General features: G+C 44.9%; 1 protein-coding gene across 1 annotated transcript; it reads left to right on the top strand.

The window, feature by feature from the left end:
• The first annotated feature begins 263 nt into the window (after positions 1 to 263).
• LOC311029521 (protein NLRC3-like) lies at positions 264 to 16,583 on the top strand. The gene is made up of 6 exons (XM_084034690.1): positions 264 to 382; positions 1,316 to 3,113; positions 9,142 to 9,315; positions 12,052 to 12,225; positions 13,078 to 13,124; positions 15,942 to 16,583. The coding sequence occupies exons 1-6, from the start codon at positions 346 to 348 to the stop codon at positions 16,460 to 16,462; spliced, it is 2,751 nt and encodes a 916-aa protein (XP_083890816.1). The 5' UTR covers positions 264 to 345; the 3' UTR covers positions 16,463 to 16,583.
• Positions 16,584 to 23,208: the final 6,625 nt, after the last annotated feature.

Below are 23,208 nucleotides of genomic sequence, written 5' to 3'. Positions count from 1 at the left end.
ATGAATAAACGGGGCACCACCCTGGGATCAGGGAAAAGATAACCTAAAACTGTATTCAGTCTCAATATCAAGGTTTTATACTCACATGCCAAGGATCATGATCATTGAATATCTCATGTTGGGTTCTTTAGAGTTCATGTTCAGTTTATCCTTCTGTTCCAACTGCTGGAGGAGAACATTGGCACTTTTGTGAAGAATGAGCTGAAGTAGATCCAGAAGGTCCTGAGTCCAGATTACCCAGAATGCTTGGAGAATGAGGACGAGGAGTTGTTGGGCGGTGAGGATGAAGAGCAGAGGAGGAACAGAGAGGCATTTCAGAAGATCACAGTGCACTTCCTGAGGAGAATGAAGCAGGAGGAGCTGGCTGACCGTCTGCAGATCAGTAAGAGGATTTTAACAGTTTTAACATGGTGGAAAGAAGAGAAGGATTCAACATGAAGAACTTCATATTTCTCCTAATAGGCTGCACACAACTTCAATGTTTAGGTTCTCTGGTTGTCTACAGACCCGATTACAGCCAATGTCATCATAAATATATGTACGCATGATGTCAATGTTTATGTTGTTTTGCTTCAACCATCCAGACGAGTTAGAAGCTTTAAACAGTGAATTTAAACTGTTAGTAGCATCTTGATGTCTGCTTGTTACGTGTTCGGTTGTCAGAATCGATATTCCAACAGACTCAAGTTCTACAGAGTTCAGACAGGATCACGACCGTTTAAGAGGAACAGGTGTTTCACTGCACCCAGTGACCTTGTTAACTGGTGACTTTCAGCTAGGAACTAAATAGTTGGTAGATGAAAACAAAAATGTATTAACAGGCTTCTACGAAGACACCTGCATGTTTTCAATGGTGGCGTCTCAGCGTGGAGGATTACAGTATACCAGGATATTTAAATATCCAAACGGTACTATTTTCAACACCGTCATCTAGGGTTGGGCGGTATGACGGTATTATACCGTGTGACGGTATTAAAGTGTCCACCGGTAGAGATTTTGCAATACCGTTTTGAGGCGATACAAGAGGCTCTTTATTTCTAGACTGACTCACTGAGCTTTACAGCTGCAGTTCAAAGGGTTATATATCCTTCCAGTTCTGTTTGTCTTGTAAATGTCTTTTAGTTGACTTCTGTTGGCTTCATCAGGTGCACCTGATTGATTTTGTCTCCACTAGTTTGATTTAATCATGAAAGAAGCTCATGATGTCACTACTACTGAGGACTATAGGAATACATGGCTCTAACACCTGGCTTGTTCATAGAATGTAAAAGGGTCTGTAGGATCCACTAACTGGGTTCCTTTGTTGTTTATTCAGGAACCGCTGGTGCAGTGAACCAACGTAAACTCAAGTCTAGCCTCAAGAAGAAGTTCCAGTGTTTGTTTGAGGGCATCACTAGAGCAGGAAACCCAACCCTCCTGAATCAGGTCTACACGGAGCTCCACGTCACAGAGGGAGGGACTGCAGAGGTCAATGACCAACATGAGGTCAGACAGATTGAAACGGCATCCAGGAAACCAGACAGACCAGAAACAACCATCAGACAAGAAGACATCTTTAAAGGCTCACCTGGAAGGGATGAACCAATCAGAACAGTGATGACAAAGGGAGTGGCTGGCATCGGAAAAACGGTGTTAACACAGAAGTTCACTCTGGACTGGGCTGAAGACAAAGCCAACCAGGACATACAGTTCACGTTTCCATTCACTTTCAGAGAGCTGAACCTGCTGAAAGAGAAGAAGTTCAGCTTGGAGGAACTCGTTCATCACTTCTTCACCGAAACCAAAGAAGCAGGAATCTGCAGGTTTGAAGAGTTCCAGGTTGTGTTCATCTTTGACGGACTGGACGAGTGTCGACTTCCTCTGGACTTCCTCAACAACGAGATACTGACTGATGTTACAGAGTCCACCTCGGTGGATGTGCTGCTGACAAACCTCATCAGGGGGAAACTGCTTCCCTCTGCTCGCCTCTGGATAACCACAAGACCTGCAGCAGCCAATCAGATCCCTCCTGGGTGTGTTGACATGGTGACCGAGGTCAGAGGGTTCACTGACCCACAGAAGGAGGACTACTTCAGGAAGAGGTTCAGAGATAAGAAGCAGGTTAACAGGATCATGGCCCACATCAAGACCTCACGGAGCCTCCACATCATGTGCCACATCCCAGTCTTCTGCTGGATCACTGCTACAGTTCTGGAGGACGTGTTGAAGACCAGGGAGAGAGGGGAGCTGCCCAAGACCCTGACCGACATGTACATCCACTTCCTGGTGGTTCAGTCCAAACTGAAGAACGTCAAGTATGATGGAGGAGCTGATACGGATCCACACTGGAGTCCACATAGCAGGAAGATGATTAAGTCTCTAGGAAAACTGGCTTTTGAGCAGCTGCAGAAAGGAAACCTGATCTTCTATGAACCAGACCTGAAAGAGTGTGGCATTGATATCAAAGCAGCCTCAGTGTACTCAGGAGTGTTCACACAGGTCTTCAGAGAGGAGAGAGGACTGTACCAGGACCAGGTGTTCTGCTTCGTCCATCTGAGTGTTCAGGAGTTTCTGGCTGCTCTTCATGTCCATCTGACCTTCATCAAGTCTGGTGTCAATCTAATGGCAGAAAAACAAACAGTCTCATCGTTGTTTAAAGTCTCCAGACAGAAACCTAAACCAAAACATCTGCACCAGAGAGCTGTGGACAAGGCTTTACAGAGTCCAAACGGACACCTGGACCTGTTCCTCCGCTTCCTTCTGGGTCTGTCACTAGAGACCAATCAGAAACACCTACGAGGTCTGTTGACACAGACAGGAAGTAGCTCACACACCAACGTAGTCCAGTACATCAAGAAGAAGCTTAATGAGGATCTGTCTCCAGAGAGAAGCATCAATCTGTTCCACTGTCTGAATGAACTGAATGATCGTTCTCTGGTGGAGGAGATCCAACAGTATCTGACTTCAGGACGTCTCTCCTCCAATAAACTGTCTCCTGCTCAGTGGTCAGCTCTGGTCTTCATCTTACTGTCTTCAGAAAAACATCTGGACGTGTTTGACCTGAAGGAATACTGTGCTTCAGAGGAGGCTCTTGTAAGGCTGCTGCCGGTGGTCCAAGCCTCCAGCAAAGCTCTGTAAATATAGTTTTTCATTCAGAAAACAATAAACCATCTTGGAATTACAAGGTTCTATCTGCATTCTGAACGATTTGATTGGTTTTCCCAACTGCAAAAGGTAAAGAAGTAAAAATTAGTTCTAAATAGTTACTTAACAGTAAAGGTAAGAAAGTATTTAGTGAAAAAACTACTGGAGTACTGAGTAACTTCTGAGTAAATTCTGATTATTGTGGCCCCGCACCTGGTGATCTGAGAGACTACCAGGAGGCATAGACGTTGGAAGGGCAGCTTACCCCCCCAGTTACATAAAAATCAATGCTTTCTCTAACATGAAGCGTTTGTCACCTCAGCTGAAAGAAAAGAAAAAACACAGCTCACCGCTTCATCCAGCGTCTCTCCTCTCTGTCTGTTTCACCGACACACACACACACACACACACACACACACACACACACACACACACACACAGTGATCGATAGTCATGTCGAAGACATTTATTCTAACTTTTCTCTGAGTTTTGTTGACATAAGAATGACTCGACCCACAAGAATCTGAGTGATGAGCAGCTACAAACAGAATCTCACATCAGAAACATTCAGAAATGAACTGATTCACAACTGAAAGTGAAACTTAAATAGGATCGACAGATTCACTGACGTTAGACGGTAAAAGTCGGGGGGATTTCAAAAAGTGGGCGGTATATTGTGACTCCTTGTTAAGTGTTAATATATGTGTCAAGTATTAATATATGATTACGCCCTTACTTTGAAGGGACAACGTGATGACGTCGCTACGTTCTTGTGAAGCAGCGCGCGAAACAACTGTCCCCGTTGTTCGTTGTTGTTGTTGGAACTGACTGGACAGTAGTCAGTCATGTATTCTAGAGAATAAATACGCCAAAGGCTAAAGAGAATCTATCGATCTGCTTATTCTTCACCACGCAAGAGAAGAGGAGTCACCGCTCCATCTAAGCTTAACAGGTTATGGGCCCAGGAAACGCTAGGACACAATGAAAGTATAACAAGCATCTCGGACGGATTACCGAAAGAAGAAGTTGCCGCGCAGTATAGACACGGAACTTGGACATGCTTAGGCTAACGTGAATGCTTTGTGTACCAGCTTGGAGATAAATGAGCGTTTAGATTCTCGGAAGAAGTGAAACGTGAGTAGCGTCGTATAACGTGAAAGCTAAAGAAGATAACAACCTAGCTTAGCAATGAACGTATAGCAAGCTAAGAGACTAGCAAAGAGGCTAATAGCCCCCGAGTGAAATTGGCGTGTAAGCAAAAATGGCAAGCACAACGGCAGGAATCATTGGAACAAAGCTCATATTCGATGGATCAGAAGACAAATATGAACTGTGGGAAACAAGATTCCTAGGCCACTTGCACATTCATAAGCTAAAAGGGACAATATTGAATGAGCCTGCCGGCGGCAACGCAGATCAGCTAGCCCAAGATGGCGCGAAGAATGCTGATTGTTATGCTGAACTGGTAAGACTGATAGACGATAAGAGCCTATCGCTGATCAGGCACGATGCAGCCGATGACGGCAGGAAAGCCCTGGGAATATTGAGGGAACATTATTCGGGAAAAAGCAAGCCTAGAATAATAAACTTGTACACGTCTTTGACCAAGTTAAGCATGACAGAGAACGAGAGTACTACTGACTATATGATAAGAGCGGAGAACGTCATTACTGCTTTGAGAGATGCAGGGGAGACCATGAGTGATGGACTGACCATAGCCATGGTATTAAACGGACTACCAGACTCCTTCAAGCCACTAGCCGTCCATGTAACACAGAATGAAGATAATGTTACATTCACAGACTTCAAGAGAAGGCTACGGATTTATGAAGAGTCAGAGAAAATAAACACAGTAGAATCCGCAGACAACGTGATGAAGACGAGTGTGAGGCCAAGCCGAGGCCCCGCCAAAACGCACGCCAGCAGCAGCAGAAAAAGTGAAGACACCGACGTAACATGCTACAGGTGTGGACTAAAAGGACACAAGTCAAGGGCATGCTCCATAAAAGTGTGGTGCGGTTACTGCAAGACGAACACACACCAAGAATCTATATGCAGGAAAAAGAGGACTCAAGATGGAGCCAGAAGAGTCGCAGAGGAACCGAATAGCAACCAGGATCAACTCTTCAAGGTCAACCACACCAAAAGAAAGAAACCACCGGACAATGTGAACATGAAGGACATCATGGTGGACGGGGGAGCGACATCCCACATTGTCAATGACATCGGAAAGTTCAAGAGCTTCAATGACTCATTCCGGCCCGAGTCCCATTCAGTGGAGTTGGCCGACGGAACCAAGTGCAGCGGAATAGCACAACGGAGGGGAACAGCGGTGATCTACCTACTAGACAACGCCGGACGCCAGCACAGAGCGCAACTTCGAGACGCGCTGTACATACCTTCATACCCACACGACATCTTTTCGGTTGCAAGAGCAGTAAACGGAGGAGCGACGATCACCTTTCAGAAAGAGGACAGTCGCATGGTTACCAACGATGGCAGCAGGTTTGATATCCATGAAAGTCGAAATTTGTTTTACTTGCCAACTGTTGAAATTAATGTTGATCAATGTAAACAATGTGTGTGTCATGATGTACAAACCTGGCACGAGATTTTGGGTCATTGTAACTACGAAGATGTACAGAAGTTAAAGGGTGTAGTGGAAGGCATGGAGATAGAGGGAGGTGCAGTAAGGCCAGCATTTTGTGAAGTGTGTACACAGGGAAAATTCACCCAAACAAGGAATAGGGAGCCAGACAGTAAGGCTAAGAAACCTTTGGAACTTGTGCACACTGACTTAACAGGTCCCATGCGAACACCGAGCATAGATGGACACAAATATACACAGTCTTTTACAGACGACTACTCAGGTACCATATTGGTGTATTTTCTAAGGTCCAAAAGTGATGCAGTACAGGCCACAGAATGGTTCTTGGCAGACATAGCACCTTATGGAGAAGTCGAGTGTATCCGTTCAGACAACGGCACTGAGTTTACATGTGGAGACTTCCAAACAATGTTAAGGAAGAATAAAATCAGGCACGAGACGTCTGCGCCCTATTCGCCCCACCAAAACGGCACAGCAGAGAGAGGGTGGCGAACACTGTATGATATGGCCAGATGTTTTCTGATAGAAAGTAAACTACCAGACAAGCTATGGAACTATGCTATCCAGACAGCAGCTTACGTGAGAAACAGGTGTTACAGCAGACGCACAAAGAAAACGTCATACGAGCTGTTAAATGGCAGGGTGCCAAATGTATCCAAACTGCAAAAATTTGGATCAGTGTGTTTTGCCTACAAGCAAGAAAAGGGCAAGCTAGACTCTAGGTGTGAGCAGGGTGTGTTCGTAGGCTATGACAAAAACAGCCCAGCTTACCTGGTATACTATCCTGACACAGAGAGGGTTCAGAAACACAGGTTGGTAAAATTCCCAACCAAGGCAGCCACAGAGAGAGAAACACAAACGCCTGAGTCACACATAGAATGTAGTGATAGAGAGGTACATCCCAAGGTCAATATGGAAGAAAATGTTGATGAATGTGTGAAAAATTTACCAGGTCAGGGTGTTCAAAGTGGTGCTTCAGAGGTTTTACCTGAACAGATTGTAAACAGAAGGAACCCACCGAGAAACAGGAGGAGACCATCTCACCTGCAGGAGTTTGAAACCGAGGACAAGGTTGACAAACTGCAAACAGCTGTGGACTACTGTTACAGAGCCGTATGCGACATTCCGCAAACCTACCAGGACGCCATAGCATCAACAAAGTCAAAGCAGTGGAAAAATGCAATGGATGAGGAGATGCGATCACTGGAGGAGAACAAGACTTACAGCCTCACTCAGTTGCCACCGGGTAAACAGGCAGTGGGGGGTAGGTGGGTCTATGCACTCAAGAGTGATATCGACGGATCAGACAAGTACAAGGCGAGGTTTGTAGCGAAAGGCTACAGTCAAAAAGAAGGGATTGACTATGAAGAGACATTCTCACCTACAGCAGATATGACAAGTGTGAGGGTGGTCATGCAAAAGGCAGCACAGGAGAATCTTATTTTGCACCAGATGGACGTTAAGACGGCCTATTTGCATGCACCGATTGACTGTGAAATATATATGGAGCAACCACAAGGTTTTGAGACAGAGTCTGAAACTGGTGGAAAAATGGTGTGTAAATTACAGAAGTCTTTATATGGTCTAAAACAGTCAGGGAGAAATTGGAATGTAATGTTACATACATATCTTACTGAGAATGGTTTTGAACAGAATCCTGCAGACAACTGTGTGTACACAAGAGAAAAACAGCACAAAAAGGTTATTTTGATCATATGGGTTGATGATCTAATTGTAGCCGCTAGTGATGACGATGTACTGAACAGTGTGAAGAGAATGCTCGCAGAGAGGTTCAAGATGAAGGATCTAGGGAGGTTGAACCATTTTCTGGGGATAGACTTTAACCAAACAGAGAGTCAGGTTACAATGTCACAGCAGAGATATGCAACCAAGATACTAGAGAGGTTTGAAATGCAGGATTGCAGGCCAAGAGAGACTCCATGTGAGCCAAAGCTTGAGTACTCAGAGGATGCTGACAAAATGAATGAGCCAAAGAAGTACAGGGAGGCAGTGGGAAGTTTAATATACTTGTCCACATGCACTCGACCAGATCTAAGCTTTGTGGTCAGTAAATTATCTCAGCATTTTGCTGAACCAACTGAAGAACATTGGAACACAGTAAAACATGTGTTCAGATACCTCAAAGGTACAAAAGAACAGAAGTTATGCTTCAAAGGAAGCGACACAAAGAGACTAGGTCTTAGAATATACTGTGCCTCAGACGTAACAGATAGGCATAGTATGACAGGATATTGTGCCAGTTTGAGTGAGGGAAGCTCTCTCATCTCATGGAAAAGCAGAAAACAACCAACAGTAGCACTATCTACATGCGAGGCCGAGTACATGTCTTTAGCATCAGCCTTACAGGAATGTATCTACTTAGAACAGCTACTAGAAGGCATGGACAAATACAAATATACACAAACAAAGGTGTACGAAGACAACCAGGGTACTATCGCACTAGCCAGAAACCCAGTAAGCAGGCAAAGGTGCAAGCACATAGATATTAAGTACCACTTCATCAGGGAAACTGTAAATAATGGAAGGGTAACTTTGGAATATTGCCCTACTGAGCAAATGATTGCCGATGTGTTGACAAAGCCGGCCACTAAGCTAAAGCTAAAGAAGTTTGCTCAGGATATGTTTGGCACTTAAAAGTGCAGAGTATATTTGTGTGTTAAGCCAAAGAGGGAAACCGTGTTATTGTTCTGTTTTTTAGGTAACCCAGTGAGCTAAGTGCGAGTGGGGGTGTTAAGTGTTAATATATGTGTCAAGTATTAATATATGATTACGCCCTTACTTTGAAGGGACAACGTGATGACGTCGCTACGTTCTTGTGAAGCAGCGCGCGAAACAACTGTCCCCGTTGTTCGTTGTTGTTGTTGGAACTGACTGGACAGTAGTCAGTCATGTATTCTAGAGAATAAATACGCCAAAGGCTAAAGAGAATCTATCGATCTGCTTATTCTTCACCACGCAAGAGAAGAGGAGTCACCGCTCCATCTAAGCTTAACACTCCTCCATAAATGATTGCACATACACTTGCATATTTATGCACATTTGTCTCTGAATGACAAGGATTTAGAATTAAAAAAACGTTAAAAGAGTTCTATCTATAACCGGGCGTGGAGAGTTTGTGTTCTGTCATGTGACTGCCTGGCTGCGTTTGATTGGTGAAACGGAGTCACGTGAGAGTCTTGAAAGAAGACTCGGACAGAAATAAACAGATGGCACAGTGTGACGTTAACCTCACCATGGAGCCTAATATACCACCCAGCTGCAACAATAACCTGATGAACAAACATGTTAAACATCATTTAACTTAATTATGATAATAATGTCAGTTAGAACCTGAGGTGATGAACAGTTGTTTGTAATTGTTTCATCACTAATTTCTGATTCCTCTTCAGACTCAGTGGCTGTAACCTCTCAGAGAGAAGCTGTGAAGGTCTGTCCTCAGTTCTCAGCTCCCAGTCCTCCAGTCTAAGAGACCTGGACCTGAGTAACAACGACCTGCAGGATTCAGGACTGGAGCTGCTGTCTGCTGGCCTGGAGAGTCCACACTGTCGACTGGAAACTCTCAGGTCAGATTCAACTACTTTGAGAAGTTTACCTATGAAGCTTTCAATGATGCGTTTACATGCACCAAATATTCAGTTATTTATATTCATGTATTCCTAAAAAGACACGTTTGCTACTAATCTGTTAACATGGCTGATGAAATACTGTTTCTGCTGCTAACGACTTGCCAGCAAAAGAACAAAACAAAACTTTTATCAAAACCAAACCTCTTGTTTATCTTTTCCCTGCCGTTCAATGTTTTAATAGTTTTATAAATCCACCTGGCGTTTATAAATGCTGTTGCAAACGTCAGTCTACGTTTGTGAACGTCACTCCATGAACATGTGAGCCTGAACTACAACACCAGACTGTCTCTGCTGTCAAGGTGGACCCAGTTTGAACCACTTTCTATACAGTTGAGTTTATTGAGTTTTATATGAAATGAACTAATATTGTTGTCACGGTGGCTGAAAGCAGCAGGGAGGACCCACATGCAGACTCAAAGGTATGCAGATGCAATGAAGACATATTATTCATGAAAACACCCCCTAGTGGCCAGCAGAGAGAATGCAGCTTTAAGGACCTTCAGGCTTGACTTCACTTTTCTGAACCAGAGGTTGAAGCCTGATTGGAATATCAACTCTGACAACTGAACATGAACCAACCAGACATTTTGATGCTGCTGACAGTTTTAATTCAAAGTTTAAAGCTTCTAACTCGTCTGCACGGCGGAGACAAAACACCATTTTAACACCAACATGTGCACACATATTTATGATGACAATGACTGTAAAAGGCTCTATAGCCAGTGTTGGGAGTAACGCGTTACAAAAGTAATGCATTACTGTAATGCATTACGTTTTGCTGTAACGCGGTAATGTAAGGCATTACAAAAAAACATTTTTTACTCGGTACAAATCTCAGTAACGCGCGTTACAATGCATTTTAAACCCGAAATCAATTGACTCTACATTCGCGATCGTGAGATGGGCATACGCTCCACTTTTGGAAAAGTGTGAAAGCCGGTCAGTGTGACTCTACACTATGTTAATTAAGGGCTGTTGTTAGCAGGCTCCATGAGCTGGACACCGACTCACGGAGCGGCTCCCGGTCGGTCAGAGTGCAGCCGACCCGGCACACCGAGGATCAACAGCTGAGGGGCGGCGGCGAAAAGGCGGAGGCTCCGATTCTCCCCGTCGGCTTTGAACCGCTTTTATGTCCGCGTCATAACGCTTTTGGTGCGAGTTTAAAACAGTAGGTTTGTTTCAAAACGCAAGCGTCAGACGCTGTCAGAGCGTTAATGAACAGTGTTTTAGAGCTCCCCTAAATGTCTCAGGTAGGCTTTCAGGTAATTTCGCAGCGCCTTCCGGGTCATTAAAAAAGACGTACAGCAAATCTGGAATGAAAAATGGCCCTGTTATTTCATCCCCAAATCCCATTCATGAAGACAATATCTAATATCAGTTAACGAGTCGTTTTCCGTTTATCGTTTTCCGTTTTTTAAACGAATAACGGGATACGAGTCATTTTCTGTTTTTCGTTCTTTTATTTTGAAGTGAAAAACATCACATCCTGCTGTGTAATGAGCTGCATTGAACACAAGAAGATCTATCAAGAACAAAAATGTCCTTTTATTTTGGCGAAAAGTAATGCAAAAGTAATGTAAAAGTAGTGTAATGCCTTACAATTCAAAGACAGTAATATTGTAATGTAACTAATTACTTTGAAATGACAGTAACAAGTAATAAATAATGCATTACGCTTTTGAAGTAACTTGCCCAACACTGTCTATAGCAAGGGTCACTAAGAGGTGGAGCTTGGCCCAGATCCAGACCCAGACCCCGTCCTATCAGGACCCAGACCCATAACTGATAGATCATTGAGAATTATTAAATGATGACGGAGTGTTTCCATTTTACTGCTGCAGCGTTAGCATCACTACACTGCTGCAGTATGGTTGGAGGTTAAATCACCTCACTGGTTGCTACTCACAAACACTAAATTACCCAGTAATGCAACGGGGTGAAACGTTAACTCTGAACTTAATCAAATCTGTGCAAACTGGAGTTTCTGTGAGTGACGTTTCTATGGTGACAACTGACGAGACTCACTGACAGCTGACAGATGGATCAGAGAGTGGAGGTGATAAACGTCAGTCAGGTCGGTGAGATCTAGAGTCGATAGATAAGTTCACACGGCTGCTCTCAAAGAGGAACGCTGACAGTGAGAACAGAGCTTTGAATCAAGACAGACTCTTTTCTTCCAACTGGCAGTTGAACACCTGAATGCCTCATATGTTCTGAGACTCTTAAGAAGCACATTTTCAAAGCTGTGTTTTGTATTTTAGTGTTTTTATCAGAGTACTTGTTATTCATAATTCCTCCAGTTCAATATGAAAACTATAAACATCGTTGAAATGTTATTGAATTCCAGCCTTTTTTTCTTTGCTAGCTGGTTTAAAATCAATACCAGATCTTTGTTGGCACACCAGGTCTGAAGACAGACCACATAGACTGTTTCAACTGTTGTTTCTTCTCTTTTCTAACGCTTCGATTTCTCTCTCAATCATTGCAGCTCGTCTCTTGTCTTTCTTTTAACGTCCTCCTCTGTCCATCGCTGTCCATCACTCAGCCACGCTTATCCCACCCAGTACAACATCAACACAACAAAAGACAAATATCACTTTTTCTCATTTTAAAAAGTGGACAAATGGACGTCTATGTAGTGTCCCCAGAAGTGACAGTAGTGTGTGTCTTCAGTCTGTCAGGTTGTCTGATCACAGAGGACGGCTGTTCTTCTCTGGCCTCAGCTCTGGACTCCAACCCCTCCTATCTGAGACAGCTGGACCTGAGCTACAATCATCCAGGAGACTCAGGAGTCAAGCTGCTGTCTGCTGGACTGGAGGGTCCACACTGGAGACTGGACACTCTCAGGTGAGGACAGATGGACAGACATCAGACTGGACACTCTCAGGTGAGGACAGATGGACTGACATCAGACAGGTCTCTCAGGTGAGGACAGATGGACAGACATTAGACTGGACACTCTCAGGTGAGGACCGATGGACAGACATCAGACTGGAGACTCAGGTTAGGACAGATGGACAGACATCAGACTGGACACTCTCTGGTGAGGACAGATGGACAGACATTAGACTGGACACTCTCAGGTGAGGACAGATGGACAGACATTAGACTGGACACTCTCAGGTGAGGACAGATGGACGGACATCAGACTGGACTCTCAGGTGAGGACAGATGGACAGACTTCAGACTGGACACTCTCTGGTGAGGACAGATGGACAGACATCAGACTGGACACTCTCAGGTGAGGACAGATGGACAGACTTCAGACTGGACACTCTCAGGTGAGGACAGATGGACAGACATCAGACTGGACACTCTCAGGTGAGGACAGATGGACAGACATTCGACTGGACACTCTCAGGTGAGGACAGATGGACAGACTTCAGGCTGGACACTCTCAGGTGAGGACAGATGGACAGACATTAGACTGGACACTCTGAGGTGAGGACAGACATCAGACTGGAGACTCAGGTGAGGACAGATGGATAGACATCAGACTGGACACTCAGGTGAGGACAGATGGACAGACATCAGACTGGACACTCTCAGGTGAGGACAGATGGACAGACTTTAGACTGGACACTCTCAGGTGAGGACAGATGGACAACAGCTCCAGACTGTGTCTCCGTCTCTGACTGAGGAACTGGGGTTCATGTTTAATGGTGGACCTGATTGAGGTCTTTGAATGTCTTCCTGCAGGGTGGACCATGGGGGACAGCAGAGACTGAGACCTGGTCTGAGGAAGTGTGAGTATGTTTTCAGTAACTCAGCTGCTCCAGATTTGAATGTGTTCATGACTGAAATCCGATGATCACGTTTCTATCAGGATGCAGCGTTTGTTTCTTCGTGGCTGTAAAGATGTCGTGTTGTGTTCACAGCAAACGCCACATTTTCACACTCAATTACACACAAAGTCAACGCAGAGACACAAACGGACGCCAATTCCTGCCGGACGGCAACGGAGACAAACACGCAAAATTCACGTAGTCGGGTTTATGTTTAAATATTTCAACTGAAGAGATAAATTCCTCTGTGTCTCTAAAGCGTCTCAGCATTGAGATCGTCCTCCTGTCGTCCTGACGTCCCTGAATCCTAAATGGAGGAACCAGATGTTGTCTCCTGGGTCTGTGGTCCCCCAGAGGTCTAGATAGTAGCTCACATTAGTCCAGAGACCAGACCAGACTATGTGGAGGAACCAGAGACTGTCTGTGGTCCCCCAGAGGTCTAGATAGTAGCTCACATTAGTCCAGAGACCAGACCACAGGTTGGTCTGGTGTCCATCTTTAGTAATTTAAGGCCAAACTGTGATATTTTTAGGACCAACGATGTAATTTTGTCGTGTTTTTGTTTTGTCTGTTGATCGTCAGCGTACACATATATAGAAACCTGTTCTCCAGGCAGGACCACACGGCCTCCCACAAAGAACACCCCCACTCCACATGGCTGACTGGTCGACACCCACAGCCGCCATCTTGTAACACACACACACACACACACACACACACACACACACACACACACACACACACACTTGTATAGTATTTAGTTAGATAGGCCACTTCGACTTAGTGTATGTTTCTTTGTTTATTGTTAATAAACCCCTTATGAACATACTGCTGTGTTTATTAATGTTGTATAAGAATGAATGATATCAACCTCTTCTCTGTGAAGAATTCACAAATCCTTCAACTGTTTGTACTCATATTCTAATATTTATTAATTATTGGCATTTGAATACAAACTCCTTTATATTGAGACTGAGTATTGATATGAATAATTATCTATTAATAACTGAATCTGCTCCTGCTAGTTCCCCAACACTGTGTTTTTCTCTGCGATCCAACAAAACACACACCACTACACACCGGTGTCTATTTATCAATGAAATGGGTGACGTGACCCATCACCATCAAGTTACCGCCCCCTTGTGAATTTTATTTGTAATGCACTTTATATTGAGCAAACAATCTCAAAGTGCTACATAAAAAAAGAAAAGTAAAAGTTAAAAAAAAGTTTAAAAAAAGTTAAAATTTGGAGAGAGAGCGTCTCTCCAAAGGAAACAACTAATGAAAGGCTTTTTTAAAAAGGTAGGTTTTTAGGCCTTTTTTAAAAGTGTCCAGGGTCAGTGGTGCTCTCAGGTGGTCAGGGAGAGCATTCCAAAGACAGGGAGCGGCGTGACAGAAAGCTCTGTCTCCCATGGTTCGGAGTTTGGTCCTTGGGATCTGCAGGAGGTTTGCCTGACCGGAGCGGAGGTGTCGTGAAGTGGGCTGAGGGGTGATTAGCTCCTTCAGGTAAATAGGAGCATTACCATGGAGGCACTGGTGGGTCAGTAGGGAAACCTTGTATTCAATCCTGAATGGGACAGGGAGCCAGTGGAGGGATTTGAGAATTGGTGTGATGTGGTCAAATTTTCGTGTCCTTGTAAGGATCCGGGCAGCACAGTTTTGAATGTATTGAAGTTTTTGGATGTTTTTGTTGGAGATCCCGGCAAGAAGAGCATTACAGTAGTCCAGCCTGGTGGAGACAAAGGCATGGACGAGTTTTTCTGCATCTGGGAGAGAGAGTGATGGACGGAGTTTTGCAATGTTTTTTAGGTGGTAAAAAGAGTTTTTGCAAAGCTGTTTGATGTGAAGTTCAAAGGTCAGGTGGGGGTCCATTATTACACCAAGGTTGGTGACTGATGGAGAAAGGTGGATGTCGTGGCCGGCGAAGGTGATACTGGTAATGGTGGATGACCGGGTCTGATGTGGGGTGCCAATGAGAATGGCTTCAGTTTTTGAACTGTTAAGCTGCAGAAAATTCTCCTTCATCCACGCCTTTGTCTCCCCCAGGCAGGTGGTGAGTGTGGAAGATGGCAGGGTGTCAGAGGATGCTGGGTTGATTTTGAAATAAAGTTGGGTGTCATCAGCATAGCAATGGAAAGATATTCCATGCCGGCTGATGACACGGCCAAGGGGAAGCATGTAGACAGTGAAAAGGGTGGGTCCGAGGACTGACCCTTGGGGGACACCACAGGAGACGGGGAGTGTGTCTGACTTGGCTTCTCCCAGGGAGACGTATTCAGTTCTGTTAGTGAGATAGGAGGTAAACCAGTTGAGAGTTGAGTCAGATAGTCCGATGGTGGAGTGTAGGCGATGGAGGAGAATGTGGTGGTCAACCGTATCAAAAGCTGCAGTGAGATCAAGGAGAATGAGCAGGGATGGTGAGCCAGCATCAGCTGACATCAGTAGGTCGTTAGTGACCCTGGCCAGAGCAGTTTCCGTGCTGTGGCCAGGGCGGAAACCAGACTGAAATTTTTCAAACATGTTGTTTGTTTGAAGGTGGTCGTGAAGTTGGGCAGCAACTACCTTTTCCAGCACTTTTGAAAGGAACGGGAGATTTGAGATTGGTCTGTAGTTAGCAAGCACTTCCGGGTCAAGGCTGGGTTTTTTAAGGAGTGGCTTAATGACTGCATATACTAATACCCAAAGTATATTTATTAAGCTTTCAAAACACACACCAAAAAACACCCGATTGTCTCCAACAATAACCTTTAGCTGCATTGTGTTTGTTCTCTCCATCAGATGTCTGTGAACTGGAACTGGACACAAACACAGTCAGCAGAGAACTCAAACTGGACGACACCAACAGGGAGGTGACACGTGTGTCAGACGACCAGTCATATCCAGATCATCCAGACAGATTTGTCTCACAGCCTCAGCTGCTGTGTAGAGACGGTCTGACTGGTCGCTGTTACTGGGAGGTCAAGTGGAGAGCACATGTTTATATATCAGTGAGTTACAGAGGAATCAAGAGGAGAGGAAACGATTCTGGGTTTGGATGGAATGATCAGTCCTGGAGTCTGAGTAGTTCTGATGGTCGTTACTCTGTCTGGCACAAAAGAAAACAAACACTCATCTCCTCCTCCTCCTCCTCCTCCCCTGGTGTGGTAGCAGTGTACTTGGACTGTCCTGCTGGCACTTTGACCTTCTACAGAGTCTCCTCTAACAAACTGATCCACCTCCACACCTTCAACACCACATTCACTGAACCTCTTTATCCTGGGTTTAGAGTCTGGGATGGATCAGTGTCTCTGTGTCTCTGAAACTGTTCACAACAAACACAAAGCGGTGTGATTACATTCAGAGTCAATGCAAAGATGTGAATGAAAACATTGCAGTTTGTAATCAGTCAGGTTCATTCCTCCTTGTACTTGTTGTAAATGTATTAATGTTTGTGTAAATGTACTTAAATGAATGGAGTATATCGGGATGGCTTTGTCTTTAGACTGAACCTTGTCGTGTTGAAGAACATACATTAGTGACTGGAGCAACTAGTTGCTGTCCAGTGAAAACCATCAACATGAAACACAGAGCACACACAGAGTAGAATAGAAAACATAATGTATTTAACATATTACAAATAAAACATATTAAACTGTTTCTTCATTGTTGGAGAAAATGCTCCTGCTAAATCCACTAAGGAATTATAAACTATGATGATGCTGCAGCTGTGATTTTCCATTCATCAACGCTTTATAACGCTTGCTCTTGGGTGATGTTGAGAGATACACAGACCAGCTGACGAAGACGGCTGCATGATGCATGTGAACGTGTATAAATGTTGACTTTGCTGCAGTGAACCTCTGTTGAATTGAATCCGGCGTCACCAACAGGCTTGGAAGAAGAGAAGCGTCCGCTGGCTGCATCTCGGCTCTGGGCAACTCCGACACTGCGGACCCAAATAAAGGTCGGAGGCGTTTTGCCACTATTTTATCGTCAGCTTCACCTCGGCCTAGACGCAGTGAGTAACGCATAATATTCTCCAAAATGTGGCGAGGTGAATGTGTGGCTGGAGGCCACCAGAACCTGACCCAAACAACGCCACCTGGGGAGTTTCACCCCAGGAAATATCCTATGAAATTCTGAATAAGACCTCAATACTTTCACAGACAACACAAGTTCGTATACTAAGACAAGACAGAGACGTGGTTTCCAAATAAAGCCAAATTTATTTGTTTCAATTGAATTAATTAATAACTGGAGATATCTGTAAAAAAAAAAAAGGGGATTAGTGGCACAAAAAAGATGAATCAAATTAGGAAAGTATAACAAATTTTATTAACAGGGGATTCTTTTATAAAAACACTAAAATTACTATTTTGGTGACACTTATTCTGAAATTAACAAAAAGGAGTGGACAGAAGCCAACTACAGGGAGGCAGCCTACCTAAGGATGTGTTCCAGAGGTGCAACAACTTACCCACCACGCATGCTCACGGCAAATCACTGCAAATGGTGCACACTGCAACTGTGTCCGGGTTCGCTTTAACACTACAAACGGTGAAGGGAACCACTCTATCGTGACTAGCCTCCGCTATAAGCCGACTAATGCCACTAAAAGAAATAAAGCAAAACAAACATTAACACAAGCAACAAAAACACCAGTTGGTCCAGACTAACAATAATCAACAATAAAGGCAACACTAAAAGCAAGGCAAAACAGCAGCTGACAATGACCTATAAATTCAAGAAAGGTCAGTTAATTATAATAAAACCAAACATGCATTTCAATTACAGCTGGGATCGGCTCCAGCCGAGGTGTGTGGCACTTTAAGTCCTTTTGTATAGGAAGGTCTGTTGTATCCTAAAGGAGATGTGAAAGGATCATTGGAGCTCCTTTCCTTTGGTAAAGGAAGGTCTGTTGTATCCTAAAGGAGATCTGAAAGGATCATTGGAGCTCCTTTCCTTTGGTAAAGGAAGGTCTGTTGTATCCTAAAGGAGCTCTGAAAGGATCATTGGAGCTCCTTTCCTTTGGTAAAGGAAGGTCTGTTGTATCCTAAAGGAGATCTGAAAGGATCATTGGAACTCCTTTCCTTTGGTAAAGGAAGGTCTGTTGTATCCTAAAGGAGACGTGAAAGGATCATTGGAGCTCCTTTCCTTTGCATTTAGAGAATCTGAACGGCTCTTATCATGGCGGCCACTTGTTTACTTCTGGATCACGTCTTCAGTTAGGAACCTTCCTCAGAGAAAAAGGCCAAATCCCAACGTCGCCCCTCACAGACTCACGGACTTTGATGTGCGTTCCCATTGAGTCCCTGACGGTCACATCGTGAAGTGCACGAGGACTCGCTCGTGGACATTTTGAGTCCTTTATGCCCACTTACGTAAATCAGCATTGATGCTGACTTTGCCTGAGGGAATTACCCACAGTTCATAGCGTTGCAACGTGAAACACAGGGTTACCAGGGAAAGCCTGAAACGTGAAACAAAGAGGACGCCACATGTGTGGAATATTACATTTAAGCAGAAACTTTAACATTAAAGATTTAAAATGGAACATAAAACACTTGAAATCATAGGCATGTCATCATAGCCTACACACCTGGTTTAATCATCAACCAGTTATTTTAATTTAGCTTATTGAAGTAAACACATTATTTGAGTTACGACTGGTCTGGGATGATAAGAGTCTGGAAGACGTTCAGATCAGGCTGTAAAACGTGAAATAAAACCCAACACTTTTAGATAATATATTTTGTGTCATCAAAGTAAAGTGACAATCCGAGTGCTGTCCCATTTGTATTTCTACCATTTCAAGTCCTCACAGCCTCTCACACTCAACCGTTTACCAGGTGACATCAGGTAAGTCCCTGAGGGTTCAGGACTTAGACCTTAGGGGGACATTCGGATTTGGCCAAAGACTCCCACAATGTGTTAACGTGGTTGTGTTTTTGTTAACGTGGTTGTGTTTTTGTTAATGTGGTTGTGTTTTTGTCACGGATGTACTATGATTGAAGGAGGTATGGACCCAAATGCAGTTAAAATGCTTATTTAAATGATAAGTCCAAAAACTCAGGGAGGCCACAGGGGCAAAAACACTATCAAAAAAACAAAGATCCAATCCAAAGCGGACAAAACTCAAACAATAATCCAGACAAAGACCAGGACACAGGCAGAACAGATCAGAGGGGTATTCCACCAAACTCGCTAATTAAAGCGGTGCTTACCGGGTTAAGCCTGGTTAGAACTAACGCCAACTTCCACTTGCGGCTAAACCCGTTCCATTAACGCATTTCAGCCGCGCCTTGTTGAGGCTTATTCAAGCCAGGTTAAAGTTCTCTTGTGTTACGCCGTTCACGGGATATGAAGCCAGACCAGAACCGTGAATGTCGAATCATCGAGAAAATGGCAGAAAAGACCAGAGCAAAAATTATTGATGGAACTGTATGAGGAGTACAAACCCATCATAACCAAAAAAGGGAATACTGTAGTGATAAATAAAAATCGCGAGGCTGCTTGGGCAAGAATTGCAGAGCGATTAAATACGGAAGTACCGTTAAGAGTAACATGTTCTAATATAACTCTGACTACAATTTCTCGAACGTGACGATAGTGTAGAGGTAACGCACCGGTTTTGCATGCCGCCGGCCACAGTTCAATTCCCGACTATGGAAGTTTGAGAAACTACTTTCTTTGTCCGGAGCTCTCTCTCTCTCTTTTTTTTTTAGATAGGCCTAGTAAATGCATCTACATTGACCAACTCATTTATCTCAACAATTCAATGAACACATTCAATGAACCTATTAATGAACTCACCTGAAAGGAATTTATGTGGCTGAAAATTGCAAGCAGCAATGCCTTTGTCATTGGGATTTATAACATGCTATTATATCTATCATGTTTTTGCAAGTTATATTTGGGTTCTGGGGAAATTGTATGACATATTTATCATAGTTAAGGTAAAATGTTGGTCTAATTCTCTGATCTAAAGACAATTATACAGGCAAAAAAACAAAAAAAACACACACATGAGATGTCTTTGCCGGGATGTGAACCTACGATGCCCATATCCGGGGGCAGGAGCATCACCACTCACCCAACTGGGGGCTTTAGATAATGATATGGCCAGTCGGTGTTAAACAAAATATTTATTCATATTTTTTAATTGCAAGCATGTATTTTTTTAAGCCTGATGGTTAGCCTGCCCCGGAGCAGGCTAGTTTGGTCGGATAAATTCCCATGGTTACTTAGCGGAGAGTGCCTCAAGTCACGTTGATGGAACGCAACTCTGGCTAAAGGTAGCGAGGCTTATCGAAATTAGCCCGGCTTTGCACTTAGCGAGTTTGATGGAATACCCCTCAGGTGGTGGACACACATCCGGGATAAATCAGACGACCAAGCCAAGATTGAAAGGAAACACAGACTAAATACATAAGGGTGGATTAGGTTCAACGACAGACAGGTGTGGAAACACAAGGGCACATTTTGTCTGGAGCAAGGAAGGAAGCTGCTTTGTCTGTTGTTGGTAAGTCAGAAACTAATTGTAGATTTGGGTTCAGGCATTGTGTGAGTAAAGCTAGTTGCAACATTAGTCTTGTGCTGATAGCTTGTTGTTGAAATCGTCGTGAAACTGCATATGTTAAGTGAGTAATCAACTAAGTTTGAGCCACCTCAGGTGTAGTGAATAGACTTGATTAGAGGGAGGGGTCACACACAGTGCTTAAAGGGCTGCCAGTAAGCCTCCTTCAAACCACATTTTGTCTGGAGCAAGGAAGGAAGCTGCTTTGTCTGTTGTTGGTAAGTCAGAAACTAATTGTAGATTTGGGTTCAGGCATTGTGTGAGTGAAGCTAGTTGCAACATTAGTCTTGTGCTGATAGCTTGTTGTTGAAATCGTCGTGAAACTGCATATGTTAAGTGAGTAATCAACTAAGTTTGAGCCACCTCAGGTGTAGTGAATAGACTTGATTAGAGGGAGGGGTCACACACAGTACTTACGGTAAACTGCGCACTTAAAAAGGCTGTCGCTACAGCGTCAGCTGCAGCGTCTGGCCATCTGAACGAAGACAAGGGAGTCTATCTGCGGGAGTCAATCGAGGACGTCCACCGAGGTAGGCATAACATCTTACCCCCCCTCGCAGCCATGTGTCTTATCCCAGTCAGGACATCACACTGGAGAAGATTTCACCGGAGACCCTTCACTCGAGGCTGTAACCCATCCAATCTCTGCTACCCACCATTCTCCACCGGTAAGGACCTTGAAGTACTAGGGGGGCTGTGGAACTGCCAGTCTGCAGTCAAGAAGGCGGACACCATTTCAGCCTATGCCTCCCTGCAGTCTCTCCACTTCCTGGCCCTCACAGAGACCTGGATCACCCCAGAAAACACTGCCACTCCAGCTGCCCTTTCAACTGCCTACTCGTTTTTCACACTCCCCAAGACGAACAGGGCGAGGAGGAGGAACTGGGCTCCTCATCTCACCGAGATGGTCCTACCAGATCCTTCCTCTGGACCACCTCCCCCGATCTACACTTGAATTCCACGCCGTCTCTGTCACCCTTCCTTTCAAACTCAACATCATAGTGATCTATCGCCCACCCGGTCCTCTCGGTGACTTTTTGGATGAGATGGATGCCCTCCTGAGCTGCTCCCCTGATGATGGCACACCACTCGTCTTCCTCGGTGACTTCAACATCCACTCGGGAAAGCTGCACTCATCTGAATTCATCGACTTCTTTTCCGCATTTGACCTTACAATCTCCCTCTCTCCACCAACTCACCGCGTCGGGAACCAACTTGACCTTGTCTTCACAAGATCCTGTGGCATCTCGGCACTCTCTGTTACCCCGCTCACCATGTCCGACCACCACTTTGTGACTTTCTCCCTCCCCATGGAGCCCACCACATCCCTCCCCTCTACGCCTCGAACGGTCACCAGCCGCCGCAACCTGAAATCCCTCACTCCCTCCGCTCTCTCCTCAACTGTTATCTCCTCGCTACCATCCTCAGAACAGTTCTCCTTATCTCCTCGCTACCATCCTCAGAACAGTTCTCCTTAATACCTCCTTAATACCTACTGAGGAAGCCTCCTCCATCCTGATGTCCTCACTCTCCTCTTCTTTGGACACTCTCTGTCCCCCTATCTCACGACCTGCGCGATCATCTCCCCCCCCTCCCTGGCTGTCTGAACCTCTGCGAACCAACAGATCATTGTTGCGAGCGTCAGAGAGAAAATGGAAGAAATCGGGCCAGCACGAGGACCTTACTCACTACCACCGCCTCCTCTCTGACTTCACCTCAACTGTTTCGGCAACTCTTCTGCCTCCAACCCCAGGAAACTCTTCTCCGTGTTCTCCTCCCTCCTCACCCCTCCTACCCCTCCGCCCCCTTCCTTCCTTACTGCCGATGACTTTGCTACTTACTTTACCAAGAAAGTAAATGACATCAGCTCCTCATTTACGCCTATTCCCTCCCAGAAGACATCTCCCCCAACCCTCAACTCGGATGGTCTTACCAGCTTTACCCCCCTCACCTCTGAAGATGTTCACGCACTTGTTACATCTAACCTTGCCACCACCTGCTCCCTCGACCCGATCCCCTCCTCTCTTCTCCAAGACATCTCACACGACATCTTGCCATTCCTCACCACCCTGATCAACTCCTCCCTCACCTCAGGTGTCATTCCAGCGGATTTTAAGACAGCTACCGTGAAGCCTCTCCTTAAAAAACCCACCCTAGACGCTACTGACATCCAAAGCTACAGACCTGTATCTCTTCTTTCATTCCTCTCTAAAACCTTGGAACGTGCCGCCTACAACCAACTGTCATCCTATCTCTCGCTGAACAACCTCCTAGACCCTAATCAATCAGGATTCAGGACTGCTCACTCCACTGAGACGGCCCTCCTCACAGTGACCGACTCCCTGCGAGACGCCAGAGCCTCGTCCCACTCCTCCGTTCTCGTTCTCCTCGACCTATCTGCTGCGTTCGACACAGTCAATCACCAAATCCTCCTCTCCACTCTGGCTGAACTTGGCATAACTGACTCTGCTCTCGCCTGGTTTACATCAT

Source organism: Eutrigla gurnardus (genome assembly GCF_963514095.1).
Source record: "Eutrigla gurnardus genome assembly, chromosome: 19".
NCBI lineage: Eukaryota > Metazoa > Chordata > Actinopteri > Perciformes > Triglidae > Eutrigla > Eutrigla gurnardus.
Note: the sequence above shows the minus strand (reverse complement) of the source record. Positions and strands in the feature narration are given on the sequence as shown.